At 45.2% G+C, this 24,497-nt stretch overlaps 1 protein-coding gene across 8 annotated transcripts in view; it reads left to right on the top strand.

Annotated features, from left to right (window-relative positions):
- Window positions 1-24,497, top strand: part of WASHC2C (WASH complex subunit 2C) — a 60,554-nt gene that overhangs the window by 8,535 nt on the left and 27,522 nt on the right. For 2 of the 8 annotated variants that reach the window (XM_034775656.1, XM_034775651.1), the window contains exons 3-18: window positions 2,793-2,858; window positions 3,646-3,819; window positions 4,828-4,921; window positions 5,338-5,396; window positions 6,384-6,431; window positions 7,190-7,291; window positions 8,148-8,235; window positions 9,512-9,580; window positions 10,239-10,354; window positions 13,246-13,318; window positions 14,137-14,193; window positions 15,727-15,891; window positions 16,503-16,627; window positions 18,443-18,535; window positions 19,555-19,662; window positions 22,088-22,204. In XM_034775656.1, coding sequence (XP_034631547.1) covers window positions 2,793-2,858; window positions 3,646-3,819; window positions 4,828-4,921; window positions 5,338-5,396; window positions 6,384-6,431; window positions 7,190-7,291; window positions 8,148-8,235; window positions 9,512-9,580; window positions 10,239-10,354; window positions 13,246-13,318; window positions 14,137-14,193; window positions 15,727-15,891; window positions 16,503-16,627; window positions 18,443-18,535; window positions 19,555-19,662; window positions 22,088-22,204 — 1,554 coding nt within the window. Of the gene's footprint in view, window positions 1-2,792; window positions 2,859-3,645; window positions 3,820-4,827; window positions 4,922-5,337; window positions 5,397-6,383; window positions 6,438-7,189; window positions 7,292-8,147; window positions 8,236-9,511; window positions 9,581-10,238; window positions 10,355-13,245; window positions 13,319-14,136; window positions 14,194-15,726; window positions 15,892-16,502; window positions 16,628-18,442; window positions 18,536-19,551; window positions 19,663-22,087; window positions 22,205-24,497 lie in introns of all 8 variants that reach the window. The other 6 variants (XM_034775652.1, XM_034775648.1, XM_034775650.1 and 3 more) reach the window with 5 other exon arrangements.

Raw genomic sequence — 24,497 nt, 5'->3', positions numbered from 1 at the left:
CCGACGCATCAGACCTGGGATGGGGGGGCCATGTGGGGAACATTCAGACCCAAGGTCTGTGGTCAGCTCAGGATCTGACCCTCCACATAAACATCAAGGAGCTCCGGGCGGTAAGATTGGCGTGCATGGCCTTCCGCTCGCACCCGGAGGGCTGGGTGGTCAGGGTCCTCACTGACAACACGGCCTTGATCTTCTATATCAACAGGCAAGGCGGGGCCTGATCCTCTGCTGCAAAGCCCTCAGGCTGTGGGATTTTTCTATAGCCCACAACATCTGCCTACAGGCCTTCCATGTACCGGGTGCCCGGAATGTGCAGGTGGATCGCTTGAGCAGGGACTTCTCCTCTCAGCACAAGTGGTCTCTCCACCCAGAGGTGGTGCACAGACTTTTCCAAGTGTGGGGAACTCTCCAGGTGGACCTGTTTGCGACTCGGCAGAACCGTCACTGTCCCCAGTTCTGCTCCGGGGGTCCTGGGACGGGGTGCTATCTCCGATACCTTCCTCCTGTCCTGGTCAAGCAAGTTTCTCTATGCCTTTCCCCTGTTCCTGCTGATTGGCAAGGTCCTAGAAAAGATAAAGTTAGACAAGGCCTGGGTCCTTCTGATTTCCCCAGGATGACCCAAGCAGCATTGGTACAGGACCCTCATGGGCCTGGCGGTCGCCCTGCCATGGCTGTTGCCATCCTGCCTGGACCTGCTCTCCCAGGGCCGCCTCCTCCACCACAACCTAGCGGCACTCCACCTCACAGCATGGCTGCTCAATGGCTAGGTAGGGAGGAAAGGACGTGCTCGGAAGGGGTTCAGCACGTCTTCCTAGAAAGCAGGCGGCCCTCCACACGCCGATCCTACTTGGCAAAGTGATCTCGGTTTTCCAGATGGGCGGATGAGTTGGGGGCATTTCCCTGGTGGCTGCCCCGATCCACCTTATTCTGGACTATCTCCTTCACCTTAGAGCCCAGGGCCTGGTGCCCTAGTCAGTCAAGGTGCACCTGGCGGCCATATCAGCCTTCCATCCGCCGGTGCAGGGCCATACAGTATTCTCCCATGCTATGACTGGCCAATTCCTTAAGGGGCCCCATATGTTAGGCCCCCGGTCCTGCAGTGGGACCTAAACCTGGTGTTGGCCCGTCTCACGGGGGCCACTGTTTGAGCTGCTAGCCACGTGCTCTTGGTCACAGCTCTCGCGGAAGGTGGCCTTCCTGGTTGCAATCATGTTGGCTAGGCGGGTCTCAGAACTCAGGGCCATGACCTCCGAGTCCCCTACACGGTGTTTCATAAAGATATGGTCCAGCTCCACCCACAGCCTTCGTTCCTCCTGAAGGTGGTCTCTGCCTATCACATGGGTCAGGACATTTTTCTGCCGGTCCTCTGCCCCAAACCCCATGCGTCCAGTGAGCGCCACCTCCACACGCTAGATGTGAGATGGGCTCTAGCCTTCTACCTGGAGCGGACTAAGCTGTTCAGAAAGTCCTCACAACTGTTCATCGCCTCGGCCAAGCACATGAAAGGTCGTCCGATCTCCACTCAGTGGCTCTCCAACTGGATCACCTCGTACATCCGTAGCTGTTATGACCTGGTGGGAATCTGTCTACCACCAATTGTGAAGGCGCACTTGACTCGGGCGCAGGCCTCATGGGCTGCCTTTTTAGCCCACGTCCCCATCCAGGACATTTGTAGGGCTGCTACATGGTTTTGAGTTCACACTTTCACCTCGCATTATGTGATCGTCTCCCAAACCAGGGAGGATGCCAGGTTTGGCAGGGCTGTGCTCCGTCCTGAGAATTTGTGAACTCTTACTCACCTCCAACAGATATAGCTTGGAATCACCTATTGTGGAATACACATGAGTAATCGCTTGAAGAAGAAAAGACAGTTACCTTTTCCGTAACTGGTGTTTTTCAAGATGTGTTGCTCATGCCTATTCCACATCCTGCTCTCCTTCCCCTCTGTCAGAGCTGTCTGGCAAGAAGGAACTGAGGGTGGGGGGGCGCGTGCAGCGCCCCTTTTACCGTGCTGTGGAGGCACCACTCCAGGGGTCACTGGGGCGCTCCCCTAAGGGTACTGCTAAGGGGAAAAACTTCTGGCACCGGTGCGCGTGGCGAGCACGCACACCTACTGTGGAATAGACATGAGCAACACATCTCGAAGAACACCAGTTATGGAAAAGGTTACTGTCTTTTCTTTTGTTACTGTTCTAATAAATTAGTGCTTTTAAAATTTGACCATTTCTGATATTTGATCTGTCAATTGACTAGTTATTTTTAGAACAAACACCCAACCCTATTCATAAAATTGTTTTGCGATTCTCCTATTAAAGGTGCTATAGAAGTACAAAATATTTTGTACTAAACTGTAGAAAAAATGCCCAATCTTCTAATACTAAATTAATGTGTGTTTTTTAAATACACCTCTCCCCCGATATAACGCGACCCGTTATAACACAAATTCGGCTATAACACGGTAAAGCAGCATTCTGGGGGGGCGGGGCTGCGCACTCCGGCGGATCAAAGCAAGTTCGATATAATGCGATTTCACCTATAACGCGGTAAGACGTTTTTGGCTCCCAAGGACAGCGTTATATTGGGGTAGAGGTGTGTATGCATTAGCCAGTTCTAAAATAGCATCATGCTGAATCTCTCCGATATAAATGATCGTATTGTTTCTGTTTCCTGGAAATGTAGTGGGAATAGAGAGTCAATGTGTTAATTTTTCTATACTTTGTGGACAGTATGTTTTTTTCACTAGCTGCAGCAGAATGTTATATTAATTTGAATCAATTCTCTTGAATCCATAGAGAGTATATGATGAAGAAGTGGAAGAATCTATTCCCAAAACTGAAATAGGAGACAAAGCAGAACAGGTTAGATGACTTATATTATTATGAGTGATGACTGTGTGTTTGGAGCTGTGGAAAACAGAAGTAGACACAAGTTGTTTTGTTTTTGTTTTTTCGTTTTGTTTTTTTACTCTCAGGCACTTGTAATTTAGAGACTGAATTTTGTTTACTCTGCAAGTCCACCTGTTGGGTGACTTGAGTCTCACAACCCTAAGAACTCAGGAGCACTCTTGAGGATGACTAGTGTATTGTAACTTCTAGCCCAGTGTCTTGTGTCCAGTAGCCAAGCTTAAATTCTAGTTTTCCAAGAGCAACACGTAATTATAGCAAAAGGGGTAGGAGGCTAAGCACTCGTCCCAAATCCTGGAGTTGTGACTAGACACAGGATTGTGTCTGGCATCCTGTAATGGTGCAAAGCCAGGAAGTCTTTTCTTCATTTGGTAATTAAATGCACTTGGAAGCTAAAAGATCTGTTGTATTTCGGGGTTGGTAAAATGGAATTTAACCTGATGAAAAGATGTATTCAATTCTATCCATTTTAAGCTTACCTAGGGTTTTTTTGTCGTTTTAACTATAGTGAAACAGCTCTGAGAGACAGCAATTTTCAGTCTCATTGCTATGGCATAGTTGAACCCATGACCTCTACCATCAGAGGTGGAAACCATACCTCTATGCCACCAAGAGATCTGAAGGTAGCTGTATTGAGAGTGGAATCCTGCTGATTTGGAGCTAACCTCCTGCAGTTACGTTTTTCAGTGAAAATGACTTTGACTAAAACTAAACACTAATATGGTGTTTCTGTTATTTAAAGGAGAAAACCCGGGAACAAAAAGAAGCAGATTTGATTCCTAAAATCCAGGAAGCGGTGAATTATGGGTTGCAAGTGCTGGACAGTGCATTTGAGCAGCTGGACATCAAAGCAGGCAATTCAGACTCTGAAGAGGAAGAAACTAATGAAAGGGTAGAACTAATACTGGAGCCAAAGGTAAAGAAACTGCCTTTGGGCTGGTCTACACTGGGGGGAGCGGGGGGAGAATTGATCTAAGATATGCAACTTCAGCTATGAGAATAGTGTAGCTGAACTCGATGTATCTTAGATCGACTTACCTCGCGTCCTCACGGTGCGGGATCGACGGCCGCGGCTCCCCTGTTGACTCCGCTTCTGCCTCGCGCCCTGGTGGAGTTCCGGATTCGACAGGGAGCGCGTCCGGGGATCGATTTATCGCATCTAGACGAGACGCGATAAATCGATCCCCAATAGATCGATTACTACCTGTTGATCCGGCGGGTAGTGAAGACGTACCCATTGTGGGGAGCATTGGGCTTGAACCTTATCTCGTGTACGCCAGTGCAAGTGGAGAGCAATACCAGCCAAGTTGGTTATGCTGGTGTAAAACTGATACAAATTGCATTAGAATTGGGCCCATTGATTGGGGCTGAAGTGGCAGGCAGCAGCGCCCCTTGCTGAGCTATGTCTGGATTTGTGTAGCTAGCTCCTGTGTCTTAGAGCCAACCAGATAGTAGTTTTATGTATTTGCGAAGAGTACATAGAAAAAGGCCCTGTGCCCTTTTCTCTGGGTTTTCTGATGCATGTTGAAGTACAAGGGGGTAGTTTATATTGATGGGTTTGGGAGAGGGTCTTAATGAATGTGAACTCTTTGTTCTTTTATGGGGTTCGGAGACAGTTTAATTGATATAGACCACGATCTCCATTGGACCAACAAATAACAGCCCTAACGGTCAATCCTAGACCCAGGACTCCAGCCTAATATTTCTATTCGTCCAGTCTTCATGAGCATTATTCAGCACCTGATTTAGAACCTAAAACTGGTTTGGGATTAAAACATAGTGACTAATGGTCTGCATAGTGTTGGGTTCTTTTTTTTTTTTTTTTTTAAAGTGTGTGGTGTTGTTTTGAAATAGGAACTGTAAAGTGTCTTGTCCATGGCATAGAGATATAAACAAAAGCCCAACCCTCTTTGTCTCTTTACAGGATCTCTATATTGATAGGCCTTTACCTTATTTAATTGGCTCCCAGCTGTTCATGGAACGCGATGATGTTGGGCTGGGGGATTTCTCTAGTGAAGGTTTGTGCGGGCGATGGCCTTATTTATGTTGGTAACTAGTTCCTAGCTTATTGCTTATGGCTCATGTTGAAGTGAATGGCTCTGATTATGTTGTGTGCTGGTGATTTTGGTGACTGATGCACTAAGGGGGGGCGTGCATGCACCATATCAGGTACTTGCTAAGAGCTAAATGTTGTAGTGAACTGGCCGAGCTTAATGTGACTGAGTGCTCAGTGCTTACAAGATCTGACGCTTGTGGGCATGAAATGGAGGGATTATTGTAACCTGTGCTTTTCAAACCAGTCTCCTTTACACGGTGTTTAATTCTCCATTTACGATGCTGTAGGCTAGATGTCTGTGTTCTGAAGGCTGGATAGCTGCATGTGTCACTGTGCCTCTGAACTGAGCTCTCTTTTCTGTTTGTCATTTTTGAACAGAAGGGTCAGTAGACAGTGATCGTGGGAGTGTAATTGACAGTGAAGAAAAAGATGACGAGGTAAGAGGGGACGATAACTTGCTGTTTAAGCTTGTTGGGGCAGGGGCTATTTTTGTTCTGTTTTATACAATGCCTGGCATAGTGGGGTTCTGGCCCATGACTGGAGCTCCTAGGTGCTGTGCAATGATCCAAATAATTTTTTGCATAAACACTTGGGCTTCTTGATAATATGATGGCCTCATTATTTAGAATGACATTTTCCACTCCAACATCACTAAAGGGTTAAATCTCTCTTTTAAATTGTATATTTTAACTGTGATACAAATATTTCACATTGCTGTTCTTGTGCAGTAATTTTTCCTGAAACAAAATCTTTTCAATAGAGCAATAAAACTAGTTCTAATTTTGCTGCCTGTATTGAGCAAGGCATATTTGGCTGGAATATTTTCAGTCTAATCACTTAGTGTTGAAATGACAGAAAATTAGATCTTCCTGTGGCTACCCATGCGTTGCAGGTATATGCAATGATCCAGTATGGTGACAGAAGATGAACAACAGAAACCCCATTCACTGCTTACTCTGTAAACCTGCTTAGCTCCACTGATTATGGTGAACCATAACTTGTGGTTTTTTACCTTTACTGTATCAATCTTTTGCATCTGACAAGCAGTGTCTGTAATGTGTACATTACATGCACCAGCTGTATGCTAATTAGTGGAAGCATGCTCTCCTCTGCTCCTGAAAAGTTTTGCTTTCTGCATTTTGTAAGACTTGAGCTTTCCTTTTGAGCCAGACTAAAACTCCTGTTAAAATATGTTGAACACCTTTCTGAAAACAAAGCCTTAAAAACTCTTGCGCATCAGTCCTGGTCTGTAGTGACTAGTGACTAGACTGCTGGGTTCAGTGACGGAAAGCAAGCTGAATAGGTGCAGTAGGCTGTTTTGGCGGTCAGAACTGCTGCAGGCATGGAATTTTAAAGCATTCTACCTTAGGCACATAGCATGACTGTGTGCATTGTCTGTTTATCAAATCACTTTTGCATTCTAGGAATCAGATGATGAATTTGAAAACCCAAGCGAGGATGACCAAAAGCCAGTAAGGGCAAGTACTGTGGAATGGAACAAAAGGCTGTTTGATTTTTAAATCAAGATTGGGTGCTTTTCTGAAATTCCTGCTCTCGGAATTACTTTGGGGAAGTTCTTTGGCTGCGTTTTACAGGCCAGACTAGATGATCATAATAGTCCCTTCTGGCCTGGGAATCAATGTATCTATGTGCTGTACGCAATGGAGATGCAAGGGAGGGGAGATAAGATTTTATAGGGACAGTTGTTCAAAGTCTAAGTTAAAACACGAATCACATCATCTTTCAGATCTCTTGTTTGTGTGCTCAGCATGTTTGGACCAATGGTCCTTGGTTTGGGGGTGGTATGGGGTGTGGGTGAATGCTTTAAAAATGAAGTAAAGCCCACTTGCAGTTCAAGTCCAAACCTTCAGAAATGCACAGTGTCTCAGATAAAACAGAAAAGGCAAAGTAAATAGGGGATGAAGCAGAAGGGAAGGTAGAAACAGAGGTGGGAGGGGTGTATGTGTAATTGTGAGGATATTGTCCTAATCAGATTCTTTGTTATCTCTCTTCCCTTTAGTCAACTGGAGGAACTGTCTGTTAGTGCTGGGCCAGGGAGAATATGCAACATAACTTGGGGCTTAGGACACTTTCTTCCCTGTCATCCCCACTCCCAAAAAAATCATACCCCTAAAACTAGTTGAATGTTCCTGTAAGCAAATTCAGTTCAGTCTGCTGGCCTTTCTCTTTTTAGCTGTAACAGACAACGACTTGTGTTCTTGCTTCTCAGAGAAGGACATTGGTGAGTGATGAGGAGGAAGAGGAGAATGGGTGTGACCTCTTTGGTGACTCTGAAAAAGAGGAAGAGGACTTAGAAGAAAACACAAGGCCGGTAAGGGATTACTGCTGCCAGTGGGAATGAGGCAGGATACCCTCTTGAGGGTGTGAAGGAACTGCAATGCTATCAGTGTGAGGAAATGAGCAAGCACAGTGATGGCTAAGAGTTCTCTGGCATGGGGTGTTTGCAGAGACTGTTGAGGCTCCTTTCTAACATTATTGCCTGTTCATGGTACCTCTTGGGATGCCAGAGCCCCAGGTTGGCTCCTGAGCAGCCTCTGAAGCTGTGCAAAGTAGATTACTGCGCTCCTATATGCAAATGTTGTCTGTCTCTCACTCCGGGGACTGCCCAGAAAAAAGGTGGCGGCTTTAAGAATCTTGAAGACAAGTTGGAAATAGCTTGTGTTGCCTGTTGTGATCCATTAAATTACCTGATAATTTAAACTTGCATAACACTTTCTGTCCTGCAGGATTCCAAAGTGCTTTGCAAACCGTTAGCATATGGCCCTATTGAAGCAGTGCTACCTCTGGTGTGGAGCATGGCAGCTAATAGGGGAAGGGAAGTGATTTAGCCCAGAATGTTGGGAGAAAACCCTTCCTCTTACACACAGTCCTAGGACGTGAGCTCCCTTCCCTAAGGGTCTGATCTGAACCCCCTTCCTATCCCATGCAATTATGAGGTTGAAACTCTGTGGATTAGCCTCAGATGAATGAAGGGCTGATTGATTCTGCTGGCATCTATATCTGTGTTTACAGGTACCGAACCTGTTGCTTGCGCTGCTGAGCTGTCCCGTTGGGTAATGTTTTTATCTCTGCCAGTAAGGGGTGAGCCAAACATTCGTTGAGACATAAAATAGGACTTCACTGAAAGGAATACAGTATTCTCTCCCTTCTCCTTGTTGTACCCTCAGAAAAAGAAAAGACCAACGTCGTTTGCAGATGAGCTGGCAGCCCGGATCAAAGGGGATGTGCCTAGCAAACAAGATGAAGAGCAGTCCTGTAAGCTACTCTTTAGTACATGTCTGTGGGGCAGCGCTAGGATCTTGAGGCTGTTTGAGGAGTTCTTTGTAATAGTGCAATAATATTCTCAGATGTGTGAGTGCGTTTTGCATGAAAGCAAATAGCATGCATCAGTCCTCTTGCAATCAAGACAAGTAAATGATACAGACAATGATGATCTAATAACACAACATTTGACAATGGGATTCTAAAGGGGTTCTGGCCTGGGGTAGGTATGAATGTCAGGTTGGAATTTGTAGGGAGAACCAGTAGAATCCTCCATTCAGGAACAGGCTAATCACTTCTCCGCTTTCCTGCAGTTTAGGTCAGGAAGGGGATTTTTGCCTAGTCTTTGCCCCGCCTGGTGTAAAATTGCACATTGGTGAATGCACATTGTTTGGCTGTTTCATTAAATTAATGGAGATGTCCTATCTCCTAGAACTGGAAGGGACCTTGAAAGGTCATCAAGTCCAGCCCCCTGCCTTCACTAGCAGGACCAAGTACTGATTTTGCCCTAGATCCCTAAGTGGCCCCCTCAAGGATTGAACTCTCAACCCTGGGTTTAACAGGCCAATGCTCAAACCACTGAGCTATCCCTCAAACTGAGCTATCCCTCAAACATCTGACTTAGGGGGAGACGCTGGCCACTAGCCTCTTCCCTTTGTGGCTGCTCTAAGAGCGAGAGAAACAAAATATCTTACTGGTTTAGTGTGTTCAGGCTTTTAAATAAAAGCTAACCTGTCAATATCACTTGTACTCTGAGAAACATTTCTTGCTGCTGGTGTTAGTCCCACCATAGAGATGGATTGTAAAAGATTTTTGCCTCTTATTTACTCTTGACATTTAGACCACCTGTTGTTGTTTTTTTATTTTTCCCACTACTTTGCTCAGCTTGAAGGGTCAAACTAGATTGGTCAGTTTCATGCTTAATTTGCAAAATGTTCTTGTTTATGAAAATAGAGGAATCTTCTACATATACCACCATCTAATACTTTTGGACCCAGGGCCCTGATATATGAAGTTTCTAAGTGCTACTGTAATAAAAAAACACATTTCTATTCACTCAACCTCTGAAAATGTTCACTCAGTTGAACAATGGGCATAAAACTAGTTTGCAGGGTTGCTTCAGGAAGCTGTGCAATGTAGAAAAATACACAAATAGGCTCTTGTTCTGACTCTGTGTTTTTAAAATGCGTTTATAGTAAACTGGCCTCAGGTAATAAATCACAGGAGTAAAGAGACTCTTTAATGACCTCTTCATCTTTTCTTCTCCAAGCCCTGTCAGCAGAAATCAAAACGAAGAAGACTGTGAAAGAAAAGAAGGAAGTCAGAGTTCCATCAGACGGTAGGGCTTCCTCCTCTGCTCTGTAACTTCTGCTTCCAAATTTGGGGGCAGGGGGTCAGATCTTCTGGATAAAGTGATATATTCCAGACCTTCTGCACTGTATCAATTAGCATCCTTCATTTTATATGATGGGGTGTGTGTGTGTGTCTATGTATGTATGTATGGAGATATACCTATAGCTCAGAGAACTGGAAGGGGCCTTGAAAGGTCATCGACTCCAGTCCCCCTGCCTTCACTAGCAGGACCAAGTGCTGTCCCTGACAGGTTGGTTTTTTGTGGGGTTTTTTAAGCAGGCCAATGCTCAAACCACTGAGATATCCCTCCTCCGCCCAGTAAAGTAGCCTGTGTTCATGTCTGCACCAAGCAAGAGTAGAAATGGGTGTAGAGGAAGTTCCTGCTCACACATGATCTTACTTGGCGTGGTCCAGTTTCTACAGATCTCATGCTTAGTTTCAACAGTGATACGCGCGCAATGTCAGAACTTCTATAGAGTAGACAAAGCTGATTGTTCCCTGTGCATCTGTAAAATCAAAACAGGGTTGTTACCATGGAGCATGTGTAGTTATTTGGCCCCTTCTCTGTGTTGCCCTTCCTGAGAATGCAGAGAAATAGGCCCAGTTAACAGCTCTCTTGCAGTATGTGTGTCCTGTGTTTCTAGATGATGAGGATGACATCTTCAAACCTCCCAAGCTGACTGATGAGGACTTCTCGCCATTTGGTTCGAAGGGTGGCCTTTTCAGTGGCGGGATGGGACTCTTTGATGATGACGAGGAGGTTAGTTACTGGTGGGGTAGAGGAGCATGTGGATTCCTGCACAGATGTCCCCCTAAAAATGGGATTGATGCTGTTGGAAGGTGAGGAGAGAGGAACTCTCTAACTTACCACAACATCTTTCCGGCTTGATCCGCAAACATAATGCTCAAGTGAGGTTCTGCATTTTGTTTCTCTCTGCACAATGCCCTTTCTCCAGTAGTGGAGCTAGTATAAAAAGCAATGAGGGGATGGCTTGGCGTTCCGAAAATCACATTGGAAATAGATTCCTTGGATTCACAAGTTCAGCTCCCAGCTGGGTTGACTCAGCCCTTCTTTTTGAGGTAGATAAATCAAGGAAAGTGCAGTTAACTGAAAAGACCTGTGTGTAGTAAAGACCTTTAAAGGCAGCTCCACACTGATGCTGAAAATCATGTGCCTCTCTTCAGAGGATAGCAGATTTGACCCTGGGGTCTTTGGGCTAAATATCCCTCCCACTTGCTCTGCACCATTAGCATGCAGGAATGCTATCAATAACTGCTTTGCCACCCCTACCCCAGAGATACCATATTGCAACGATGCAGTATGTACATAGCTTGTGAAGTGCTGTATGATTTTTTTTGGAATGGAAGGCCAGTTGTATAGACCTAAAACTAATGTTTAATAGCCTCCGTGACCCATCTTAGACTCTTGGTTCACCCCTGGTCCTGTTAACCTTTGATTGTACAACTCCTGGGTACCTGCACTGCCCAGAAAACTTAAAATGTACATTTGTATGCGTGTGTAAAATTGATTTACAGAGAGATGCAACTAAACTGTCTCTTTTCTCTTCCTCCCCTTCCCCTCCCCCCCATTTATACATGCCTCAGTTCTATGCAGAAAAATGTTGGTATTGTGAAAAGAAACGCTTGTATTTCTAATAAGATTTAAGAATCATGAGGTAAAGAAGAAAAATAACTGCTTTGTGTGTTACAAGCTAGAGTCAGCCGACTTACTTAGAGCAGCAGCCGTTGGCTTTTGTGGCTATATCTGCACAGTTCCTCAACAGGCTATTGAGTTACTAGTCATGACCAATGAGACATAAGATAGAAGCATGATATTAACAGTGCACCCACTGATTCAGATGTTTCCTGAGGACAAGACTTTGCTATCTAGCAGCTTGTAGAGCAGACTTACCCTGGAGTGGGTGTCAAAGAGTTCACAGAAAGATTCTGACACTTATTGGATATTTTCCAACAGACTAGGGAGCCTCTTTATTATAGATACCTGTCCTCCCATCCCAACTCTGCCTTCATCTGTTTTAAAGCACTAAAAATATATTTCCACTCTAAGCAGCAGTAATAGATTTTTCTTTTAATTACAGGATTGTAGATTTGGGTTTTATCAATACAGATTTGGGTAAAATAACTAGGCTCTCATTTATTATTGTAAAAATTACCTTCATCTTAATTTTTATTAAATGCGTCTACATTGAAAAAGGAAACCATCCTCCATAAAGCTTAGTAGAAGAATGAATCTGCAGCAGGATTCCTCAAGGAGCCTGTTTTCAAACCACTGTGCCCAAATCCCTCTTGTACACTAGGGCTGGGATATTTTTTGAGGTGCCTGGGAGAGTTGGATTCTCAACACTCTGAGTTTCAGTGATGCCCAGTTCTTAGGATCCTTGGGTATCTAGGGTGAGATTTTCAAAGTTCTCGTTTGAGTGATCAGCATAGGGCAATTGGAACCTGTGTTTACTGTTTGAGGAGCACAATTTCAAGTTCTCTTCAGCTGAACATGTGTAAGAATGAACCTAGTTCCATGCAGTCACTGTCCCAGCTTCTGGTAATCTAGCTGGAGCTATGTGGGTTTGGCATGTCTCTAGCCAAGGGAACTATGTGTAGGTGTGGAAGGGATTCCGTAGTAGTCAGCTGTTCTTTTGAATTGTAACATGTACTTTTGGGGAGCAGGGGGTATCATGTCATCTTTAAATGCCAGTAATCTAAATCTGTCACACTGCATACTACGACCAGTGATATTAACACTTTAGTTTGTCCTGGTCTGAAACTTGAGAGATTCATGCTATGATCCTATCTCACACTGGTCCCTCTTATGCCCTGTCTATGTGAAAAAGTTGCATTGGGATAACCTAACAGACAGCTCTGACTGAGGAAAGTCCAGTACTGCCCAAACAAACAAATCACAAGTCAGGCTGAAAAGAATTGTGAGTAGCTTAGAACTCATTTGGAACCACAAGTACGCAGTCAGGCAGCAGCAGAGACCCCCCCCCCCCCAAAAGCAAATACAGTAGAGTACTGTTAAATGTAAACTACTAAAAAGGGAAAGTTTTTTTTTTTTTTTAAAGTGTCAAACTTTCTGTGCTTGTTTCATTTAAATTAAGATGGTTACATGCAGCATTTTTCTTCTGCAGAGTAAAGTTTCAAAGCTGTATTAAGTCAAAGTTCGGTTGTAAAGTTTTGAAAGAACCACAACATTTTGTTCAAAATTATGAACACTTCAGATTTACAAACAACCTCCATTCCCAAGGTGTTCATAACTCTCAGGTTCTACTGTTAAAACCATTGCAAGCCCACGTGGATGCTTATATTGGTATAGGAGTGGCTCTTTGGTTTAGTGTAAATTGGTTGGGACCAGGCTTAAATTAAACGGAATAAAGCTACTCTTACACGAAAATAAGTGTCCATAAAAGTTTTACACTGGCTTAACTAAATTGATGCAAGTTTGGGTGGCCAAGCCCTTAGAGGAGGAAGTGAAGCAAAGGGGAAGAATTTTTCCTAACCCAGAACAAAAATGGAAACCTGCAGAAATGCACACATTTCAACTTCTCCACTGGCGTTGCCCCAAGTCTGTATCTTTGCAGTCAGTTGATCAAGTTCTCACACTCTCTTCTGTTGTATGTCTTTGTCTTCAATCAGAACGATCTTTTTGCTGAAGCACCAAGAGGGGATGACTCGAAAGAAAAAGAGCTGCGAGCCCCAATAAATGATGGTAAGAACTGATTTGTACAAGGAGCACATGTCTCCGGTTGCACTATAGGTGTCTAGATTCTCTGTGGTTGGTAATTGTCTCTCTCAAAGGGTAATCTGAACCAAACTAGATAAATAGCAAACTAATAAGCTAGAAAAGAAGCTAGTAGTTAACTCTGCTAGATTCTCAACAGAGCGCAAGGTTTTCTGTTCTCAGTGTGGAAATATTTACGTTTTTCTTTGATTTTAAAAAGCTAAATGTTTCTCCACCGTAACTTTTTTTATAGTTTATGGCCCCCATCAGGTTGCTGGGTGGGAGGCGTTCCCATTAGGGACTTGATGCAGAGTCAAATGCTTTTCAGTATGGAGTAATTTGCAGCGGGGTGGGGGAATATGGCTAAATGTCTTTCGAAAATGTTTATACCTAAATTTAGGCTTCTAAATTCATATATGAGCAGCCTGACTCTGAAAAGTGCTGCGTGCCCAGCTGCTCCTACTGAAGTCATCTAACTCCAAAGACTAAATTTTCAAATGCACCTTAGGCTCCTAAGTGATAGTCATTGTTTTAGGGACACAGAGGGGAGTTTTAAATGATGATGTATAACTTGTGGATACAAGCTCATCTGCACTCACTTTTTGTTTGTCGAGGAAAAACAACCACAGAAATTCAGAGAATGTGTCTAAAGCACATTGATTTGAAGACCTTTGGGCTCCTGAACAAAAACGAGAAAGCTCAGTACAGTCGTCATTTTTCTTATACTGCCGTATTTGGGGCGTTAATTGTACAAAATGTTTGCATCTATAAGTTATTGTCTTGTCTTGTATTTTCCATAATTTCAGAGCCATCAACAAAGGCTTTACGGAAAGTTCCTGCGGGCGCAGTCTCTCTTTTCCCAGGTATGGTTCAGTTGACAGTGACCTGCTTCATACAGGGAACAGATCTCTTGCTTTAAAACACACTACAAAAGCTCTGTTATCCAGCACTTTACCAACCGGAAAGCTCTATAAAGCTGGCATTTCTTATTTTCATTGAAAGTCCAGTTTATAGTCGGGTTGGTGCGGGGCCGGCAGGCTCCCTACCTGGCTCCGCATGGCCCCCCGGAAGTGGCAACATGTCCCTGCTGCTCGTAGGTGGAGGCACGGCTAGGTGGCTCTGCGTGCTGCCCCAATCGCTGGCTCCGCAGCTCCCATTGGCTGGGAACCGTGGCCAATGGGAGCTGTGCGGGCAGTGCAGCGCACAGAGCTGCCTAGCCGCACCTTTGCCTAGGAGCAGCAGGGACATGTTGCCGGTTGCAGGGAGGTGCCTGAGGTGAGCGCCGCCTGGATCCGGCATCCTGCACCACCTCCTGTGCCCCAGCCCTGCCACCCCTGCCCCCAACTCCCTCCCTCCCTCTTAATTGACTGGAATTTTTTTCACTTACCCGCACCCCCAGTTTCCCCAATATGGCGGATAACCCAGCTTTTACTGTACAATGGTTTTAAAGAAAAAAATTCTCAAAATGCAGCACTGCTGTATTGGCTGTTCAGCCTCAAACATATGAATTGTGAACATGCTAGGCCTGAATTTCACTGTGTTCTGTGCAATTATAAAGCTTCTGTGGGGGGCATTCGAGAAACTTCCAATTTCACTGATATTCGCGCTATCATTTCTAAACTACCATAATCTTGGATAGCTTTATTTTTAAGAGTCTGTTTGTATCAGTGATTCATATACTGAATGTATAAAGGCGGATATTGTATGGATACAGTTCAGTCCTATTCCTATTTCAAGCAGTAGTCTGAGCTGCATTTAAAAAGTTGGCTAGATCTTTACAGTATTGTGCCGTTTCTTCATGCTAGCATGTTAAGTTTGTTTTGAAGGAGGCGTTTAAACTTGTTCTTTCCCTCATGATTAAAAAGAGAAGAAATAGTTACAGAACTCCCTGGCCCCCTTAGTTTCTCTTAGGAAGCTGCTCTATGTGGGGAAGAGCTTCTGGAAGTATCTTTAGTTTTGAGCTACACAGCATGTTGCACATTTTAAGTGTAGTAACAAAAGCAAACTGAGGTAACATGTTTGCACCAAAGTCTTATTTTTATATATTGGATATATTTCTTCCTATATCATGCCATTCTGGCTGGTTCTGTCTAGATGAACTCAGAATTCTCTCATACCTTTTCACTAATGCACCAGGGATGGCTTTGGCACAGGGTTAGGTCAGATGCCATCTTGCTCCTCTGGGGCAAGTGCACACTTTATCAGTGTTGGAGCTGGCTAGACTGTCTGTTGCAAGCAAATGAGGTGATAAATTTAGTCCTCCCTTCCTATTCAGGAATTGTGCAAGTAGATCGTGAATTCTATTAATTTAATCACTGTTCAAAAATCACTGGCTAAATAGCTCTTAAACTTTGTAGTCAGTGTTCAGTCAAATTATTCCATATTCTGACTCGCAGGTGGGAATGACGTGTTTAGTTCAGCCTCTGTTCTCGTGGAGAAAGAAAACAAGAAGCCCGTGGAGCAGAGCGCAGACAAAGGCCCCAAACAGCCTGAGAAAGTCAGTCTGTTTGATGACGATGATGACTTTTTTGTGGAACCAACTAACAAACATTTGAAATCGGGTAAAGTGTGTTTGGAAAACTATAAAAGGTCATAGAAACTAGGGCCAGTGGGGACCTGCGGGTCCTGAAATCCCCCCCTGCACCTGGTGTTATTTCTGCCTCAGCTGTTCCACTGTCTCATGTGTATCCGATCCCTCTGAACGTTACCATCAGTGATGTCTCTGATCTTTCTTGGCAGCTGTTGGCCATTCACTCTTAAGATTTTTTTTTTTCTGGGAGGCTTTTTAGTGTTCGGCGATATTTAATTTTAGTTCAGAAGAGCTGTATGCGTCTAGATGGGCGTGCACACTCAGGGTGTGTGGGGAGGATGGAGAACTGCAGCACCCATTGACGTTTTGGCTAATGACCTTTGTACCCAACTGACGCTTCACCTTGTGAGCTAGCCCAACCAACCCGCCCATCCCCATTTAAAAAAAAAAAAAAAAAAAAAAAAAAAAGACTTCTGTTGCTCATTGCTGTCATTCTGCTCTCTACAGAAGAGACTATACTCCTTCTAAAATGTCACAACCTCTCTTGTGACCAGTGATAGCTGGTCTCTTCCAACAGAAAACATTCCCCAATATAAATGTGTATTTTATTTCTTCTTTTTTTTTTTTTTTTTTTTAACAAAGTCAAATCCACTGCTGTTTTCTTTGACAATGATGATGGCGACTTATTCAAGAAAAAGCCTGAAGTTGTTCCTGCAGCTGTCATTAAGGCAGCTGAAGGGCGTAAAGAATCCGTGGGAGGGAAAAAGGTAATGTTAGAAGTGGATTTTTCCATTGTGCACAAAGAACTGATCTGAGAGGAATAGTTAGGCCACTCTGGCTCTAACGCTGCTGGAGTCTATCCCACAGAATAACAGTAATGTTGTTTGTCTCAATGAACGTGATGCTTAGTTTCCAGATTCCTCCCCAGCTAGCTCTGGGGGTTGCCTGTATGCCTTCTGCAGCTCTTTGTCTTTCTGGGATTCCTGCCAGAGGTTTCCTGTGCTGCAGGGTTGGTCTCAGGGAGTCTTACCAAGGCTGGAGTTGGTCTCCTCTGTCATGTGCCTCTCTTGTTCCTCCTCTTGCTCTGTAGCAGCTGGCAGAAACTGGCTGTGAAGTAGAGCTGGGAGGAATTTCCTGGCTGAGTAGTTTATTTGCTGAAAAATGCAGTTTCAGGTCGACCGAAGCAATTCATGAATTCAGGTCAAGCTTGGCTAATAGTTTTGGCTGACTAAAAATGGGGAAAATAAATTTTCAAAAGTCAAAATGGATCATTTTGACACTTTTGTCTCTAAACAATGTTTTGTTTAGAAATTTAGCAAGATTGACTTAAATATTTGTTTAAAAGGGTAAACTTCTGGTGAAATGTTTCATACTTGGTACACCTCTACCCCGATATAACACTGTCCTCGGGAGCCAAAAAATCTCATCGTGTTATAGGTGAGACCACGTTACATCAGGGTAGGGAGAGGAACTGCTTTTACCACTCCCCGCCCCAGTTTCTATCCCCTCCCCCCTCAGCTGTTTGGCCTGGCAAGCCTGGAATGGGGGAGGGGGGCAGCGCGGCAGCGGCGCGCTCGGGGGGGAGGCGGAGATGAGCTGGAGCGGTTCCTCTGCGCCCCCCTGTTACTTGCTGTGGCCCCCCAACCCCAGCTTACCTCCGCTCCATCTCCTTCCACGAGCGCGCCGCAGCTCTGGTTTTCCCCTCTCCCCCAATCAGCTGTTTTGCGCGGCAAGCCTGTGAGGGAGGAGAAGCAGAGCTGAGCGGCGCGCTCGTGGGAGGAGGCGGAGGCAGAGGTGAGCTGGGGCGGGGGGGGGCCGCAGCAGGTAAGGGGCGGGGCAGAGGAACTGCTCCCCACCCCAGCTCACCTCCACTCCGCCGTTGCCTCCTCCCACGAGCGCTTCTCCTCCCTCCCAGACTTGCCGCGCTAAACAGCTGATTGGCGTGGCAAGCCTGGGAAGGATGGGGGGAGAAGTGGCGCTGCGGCGTGCTCATGGGAGGAGGTGAAGCGGAGGTGAGCTGCGGCGGGGGGGCCCCGGGGAGGGCCGCAGCAAGTAACTGGGAGGGGGGGCAGAGGAACTGCTTGCGGTAACGCGAATTCGGCTATAGCGAGGTAAAGCAGCCCCGTCTCCTGGAGCGCTGCTTTACCGCGTTATATCCGAATTCGTGTTATATCGGACTGCATTATATCAGGGTAGATGTGTACTTATTAACTGAGGGTTGTAGTATTCTCCCATTGGCTAGTTCATTTCTCTTGTCTCTACAGAGGCTTATCCAGGAAAATATAGCCAAGCAGTGCCATGGAATCCCTATAAGTGCCTCCTGTTGAAGTCAATGGGAGTTATATGCAAAAAAAATCTATGACCAGCACTTAAAATCATCCTTATGCAGCTGAGGCTCTGCAGAAAGATCTGTTTTCAAAACTATGTGGGTCATAGTTCTCTAGTGTCTGGATCAGAATTTCCTAGGTTTTAGCCATCCCTTTTCAACAGTTGGGACACTTAGCAGGCCAGCTACCAAAGAGGAATGTAAAGTGTGTTGTTACATTGATTTAAATAGGTGCTGATGTGTTCTTGTTTTGAAGAGTCAACCATCTTCCACTGAGGACTCCAAGTCTTTATCTGACATACTTCCCAAAAACCAAAGAGGCCTATTCTCTGATGAAGAAGATTCTGAAGTAAGTGCTAAATGCTCTTGGATCTAAATGGAATTCTAAAGGGCCTGGACCGCAACATGACTGCATTTCTACTGCCACGTTACCTAAAACCCATTCCTGTTGAGAGATGTCTCAAATCGTTGCTTACCTCCAAGGAATGGGATCTCTGGTATGTGGTTCCCCCAAAAAACACTCTCTCCAGCAGGAGCAGTTTCTCTCTCCCAGCATTTTCCACCAATTTTAAAAATTCTATTTTGCATGCACACAGAGGCGTGAGATGGAAGGTTAAATGAAGTAAAAAGGCAGGAAAGCGCATCCGACCCTGGGATTTGCTTCAGTATGTACAGGGGTCATGCGAGCTCTTCAGTCCCTGTCTTCTTGCTTCCCAGCTTGGACCTGACCTGGAGCCTTCAGAGCAGACATGCCAAACCTATGAAAAAATGCAGAAATTGGACTTGTTTTTGGCTTAATTGGCTTGTGAGCTGCTTGCTGGCTAGTTTTTGGCTTGTAGCTTGTTGCTTCTTTTTGTTTTGTTTTGTTGTTTTTTTGTTTTTGATCGGCTCCTGGCAAGCAGGGGCGAGAGAGAGTCAGGGGTGCACAGCAGGCCCACCACAGTCCCAAACTGCACGCTGGAGGGATCTAATCACATTGAGTGTTGGGGTTCTTAGGGATTGGCTTGTTTTTGGCCTTGTTTTGAAATGGGATTAGCTTGATTTTTGGCTTATTGTGAAAGTCGGGGTGCTTATTTACTGCGTAAAAGTTGGCAACTGCTTCAGAGAACTCCCAGGAGAAGTTGCATGCACTCAATATTTCTGAATCGGGCTGAAGGTGTATTCAGTAGGGCCCCAAAATCTTTTCTGTGAAAGTGTGGGCCTCTGGTTTAGGCATGGTGAGAATCAGCCATCTTATTCCTCTTCAGTAGTACACCAAACAGTCACTTTTTGAATAAATGCAAAGTGCATATTGTATTTCCAAGTTCTTAAACCCTGTTTCTCTCATCTCAACCTGTCTTGCTAAGTGACTGTGTTTGGTTCTAGCAGGACTTGTTTTCATCGAGTCAAATGGGGAAGTCAAAGAGCACATCTCTACCGCCTAGCAAGTCAGCCACAAAAACCCCACTCTCCCTCTTTGACGACGAGGATGAAGAGGTAAGTGCCTCCCCATCACTGGTCGCACTTTCTCTGTAGCCCACTCCTGGGCTCTGTGAGTAAGGTAAAGCTGTTAAAAGGGTCACTGTTCACATGCCAGGTTTTAGTGCCATGTAAATATCCTCCTGTAACAGATTGAGCGTAATGGTTGCTTGAGAAGGGGTACAGACAACTGCAATCTTTGATTTATTACTTTGTACTCTTCTAGTCCTCTTCATCCCTGGAGCTAAAGCAGAGTCTGTATCCTCCACTTTGGAGATGGGGAAGCTGAGAGCTGAGGTGATTTGCTCAGGGTTACTTGGTCAGTGGTGGAGCTGGTGCCCTATTCTCCAAGATATGCTGCCTTTCTAGTGGGTAATAACTATGGACAGGTTCATGGTATTCTTAATTTAGTGTGTCTTGTGGTACTGCCCAAAAGCCCCCATCCTAGGCGCTGTACAAACACACAGGGAAGCATCTCCTCTGCTTTTCAAGAGCTTACAATCCATCTTTGGACACCCAGCCCCCAGAGTAAACTAGCCTGCCCCACAATCATACCCTGACTGTGATGAGGTGTCAGCAGATTGTGGCAGGCCTGTGACTTATGCAAATTCCAGAGCCGTCCTCTGAGAGCACCTTGCCTCCAGCTCCCAGCTCTTCCCATCTGGGACCGTTAGCAGAAGCTCCCCATTGCTTAGCAAACCATTCTACTGGGCATTCCTGATTTTGGGCTTTTTGCAAAGTTTATAACCAGGAATCAAAGTTCAACTGGAAAAACTTTTAAGGGATTCTGTTTTGATCCCACTTCATAAGAGTCTTGCACATGGACAAGTACCGCGTTCACCAGGTGTCTTTTTACATGTACAGTAGGTCACACGACTGTTGCAGATCAGGATCCTGGTCTCTTTCCCAGATGCAACAGTGCTTTGTATTTGCTTTCCTGTTCTGTTGGAAAGAGTCCCTCCTCCATCCCTAGTCTGCAGAGATGACAGCTGTTTGTAGTGGTTTGCTAGGCTACAGCAGAGCTGCTGAGCAGTGGGTTGTGGCTGGGAAGACTTGAACTGCAGTAATGAGCTGTTCAACATATGGTGGTATATCTGTCCCTGTGATGGAGAAATTTCCTTGGAGGCCAGGGTCAGAGAGGTGTTGGGGATCAGCTAGTAACGATCCGGGGGTAGTTTCTCTCTTTCTCAAAGAATAAATATGAATACATCTTTTGACTGTCAGAAAAACTTCCCATCTCATGAGACACTGTACTTTCATTTCAAAGAGCATCTCCTAAAGCTCTGCCATAGACAGCCAGTTACAATATCCTAATCGGGAAGATGTGCACATGCCTAAACTGAGTATCCATGTGGTCTTATTGATTTGTAATGTTTGCCATCTTACACCACCTTCTTGCTGTCTTCTTCACTGACCTTGTCTACCCGAGCAAACTTCATATAGCCATAATTCACCACCACCACCACCACCCAGATCCACCACTTTTAGCATGACAAAGCTAAGATGACATGGTATCTAACGGGCCTGAGGGCTAATCTACACTACCATGCTACATCAGTGCAGCTGTAGCACATTGCTGAAGACGCGCTATGCCCATGGGAGAGTGCTCTCCTGTCGGCATAATTACTCCACCTCAACGAGAGGCGGAAGCTATGTCGGTGGGAGAGCGTCTCCTCCTGACACAGCATGGTTTAGACACCGCTTTTAGTCGATGTAACTTATGTTGCTCAGGGGGGTGGCTTTTCCACATCCTTGGGTGACATTATTTACATGGACTTAAGTGGTAGTGTAGATAAGCCCTGAGTCCTGTTTGCAACTGTGATGATTTACAGCTACAAAGCCAGCTACTGTAGATGTGAGACAAGGGCTGTGTCCAACATGAGGACAGAAAATAAATGACAGTGCAAAATAAACAATGATGGAAAGCGTACGTGCAAGCTGCAGTCAGTAGAGAACCTCTTTCAAAGTGAGGGTGTGGTCTTTAAAATATCCTTTTCACATCCTAGGTTTAAAAGCCTGGTAGATGTAGTTCTTAATCACGTTACGAATTGGAAGTCCCCAGCTGAAACAGAAGTTACAGAATAAAGCCAAAGCCTGCAATGGGAAAATTGACTTTAGGGAGACGGGGTGGGAGTCCTGGCTAGCCGATCCCATTGCAGGACCGGGTTCTTATCCTAGCTTGTCAAGTTGTTGAAAGCGTTGATACTTACAGGCTTTTGGTCTGTAACTTCTCTACTAAACATCTGTGGATGCCTTGGCTGAGAACCGTTTGCTCTATGGTAGCTGAAGCTGTTGTCCTTTGAATAGGTTTTGGTGGAAGTATTTATATTTCCTTAACCAGTTGAATGTAGTTCAGCCAAGAAACAGATGTTGATAGGAACCTAAGTGCTGATGCTCACCAAGTACCAGGCAGAGTTACCTTTCTTGGCTTTAATATTTTTAGGATCTGTTTGGTACTGCACCTGCTAAGAAGCAACAGTCAAAACCACCCCAGGAGAAGGCAAAACAATCGGAGCTCCTCAAAAAAGCCTCTGGCTCGTTGTTCAGCAGTGATGAGGAGGTACTATAGAGCGAGATGCATTTTAAAGGGGGGTATTGGGGTTACAGCTCTCCAAAAGGTGAAATGTTCAATAGAGCATTCGCTCCGATGCACTCGAGTGTGGACTGTTAAGCGCCTGGGCTGTCTACAGACAATGCTCCTTCCAGCTGTTGTAGTATATCTGTGGGGCTGGGGAGAGCTCTATGTTCTCTTTAGCTGCATGCCCCATGGGACTGGCTGGCAGAGGTACCATGGCAGGGAAAATATGCTGGAAGTAGGCTATAAGTGTCTAACAGAAAATGGCACAGCAGCCTCCTGCCAAGAAGGGTGACTTAGAGCTGACCTACAAAAGAGGAAAAAAGAGCATGAGCTCCTTTACCCCAAAACTTTCAGGCCCTTTTTATACACAGTAGTAGTAATCAGGGTTTATTTAGAAATATGGGGGAATTAGAAAACAAGATTTGACCTGTCTCTGTTGGAAGCGCTAGTTGGATGACTCGGGTACAGGGCTTGGGAGCTCTCCCAGCCCCTAATCAAAGAGTTGGAGGGTGTTGAATCCTTAATCAAGATTTGCAGCCAAGTCCTTGAGTTAACAAAGTGTCAGCATGACCCACTTGAAAGGAACTTTACTGTGTGATTTAAAACTCACATTCCTGCTTAATCATAAGAACGGTCATACTGGGTCAGACCAAAGGTCCATCTAGCCCAGTATCCTGTCTTCCAACAGTGACCAATGCCAGGTGCCCCAGAGGGAATGAACAGAACAGGTAATCATCAAGTCATCCATCCCCTGTCGCCCATTCCCAGCTTCTGGCAAACAGAGGCTAGGGACACCATCCCTGCCCATCCTGGCTAATAGCCATTGATGGACCTATTCTCCATGAACTTACAGTAACTCCTCGCTTAACATTGTAGTTATGTTCTTGAAAAATGCGACTTTAAGCGAAATTATGTTAAGTGAATCCAATTTCCCCATAAGAATTAATGTAAATAGGGGGGGTTAGGTTCCAGGGAATTTTTTTTCAACAGACAAAAAACAATATATTATATAGATATACACAGAGTATACATTTTAAACAATTTAATACTGTTCACAGCTATGATGATTGTAAAGCTTGGTTGAGGTGGTGAAGTTAGAGGGGGAAGAGGGAAGGATATTTCCCAGGGAATGCCTTGCTGCTAAATGATGAACTAGCACTCGGCTGAGCCCTCAAGGGATAACACATTGTTAATGTAGCCTCTCATCAAGGCAGCATGAACAGGAGGTAGGGGAGACAGCATAGCAGACAGGCACACATCCCTTGTGTGTGGGAGCAAGAGAGATGCACACTGCCCCTTCAAGTAAGCTGACCCACTCTTAAGTGCATTGTCTTTTTAAGTGGATCAGGAAGTTGAGACAGCAGCTGCTGCCCCAAGCTCTCTCTGTCTCTCTCCCTCCATGTTCCCTCCCTGCTCTATATGGAGAAGGGGTAAGCGGGGTGCAGGGGAGAGGGGGACACCCTGACATTAGCCCCCATCTCCCCACCCCTGCACAGCAAGCAGGAGTCTCTGGGAGCAGCTCCAAGGCAGAGGGCAGGAGCAGCAAAGGACAGTGGGGGAAGGGACAGTTGAACTGCCAATTGATAGCCTGCTGGGTGTCTGTAGCACAGGGAACTTAGGGAAGGGGGGAGCTGATGGGGCTGCTGGTCCACCCTGGTTCCAAGCCCCCACCAGCTAGCTGCAACGGGCTGCTCTTCCTGCAAGCAGTGGACAAAGCAGGCGGCTGCCAAACAAAGTTAGAAGAGAGCACTGCACAACTTTAAACGAGCATGTTCCCTAATTGATCAGCAACGTAACAACGTTAACTGGGATGACTTTAAGTGAGCAGTTACTGTACCTAGTTCTTTTTTGAACCCTGTTGTATTTCACTGCTGCTTTAGTGACTGTCATAAAACTACTGGCTTTTCAGGTAACCTATAATTTTGTTGTTTTTTTTAAGGTAGATGAGACATGAATATCTAATATGAAAGTAAAGCAAGGCCAAATTTAAAAAAAAGCCTTTGTCATTTTTTTAATACTGCATCCCTTTCCTACTTTATGAAGTGATCTTCCATCTGCAGACCACCTGTAACATAAAGGGATAAAGAGACGCACTGTAAGCATGAAAATAGAGGAAAATATTTCTGGGATCTGCAGTATTCCATATTGAGTCAAATTCTGACTTCTCCCTTAGATAAAATGTCGATATGTAGATAGCTTTGTTGCAGAAAGAGACAGGTATGCTATTGCTCTGTTAACCTAGCCTTTCAGAAAACTCTCTTCAGCCAACCCGTTT

Source organism: Trachemys scripta, chromosome 7, assembly GCF_013100865.1.
Source record: "Trachemys scripta elegans isolate TJP31775 chromosome 7, CAS_Tse_1.0, whole genome shotgun sequence".
NCBI lineage: Eukaryota > Metazoa > Chordata > Testudines > Emydidae > Trachemys > Trachemys scripta.
This window is presented reverse-complemented; position numbering and strand designations above follow the sequence as displayed.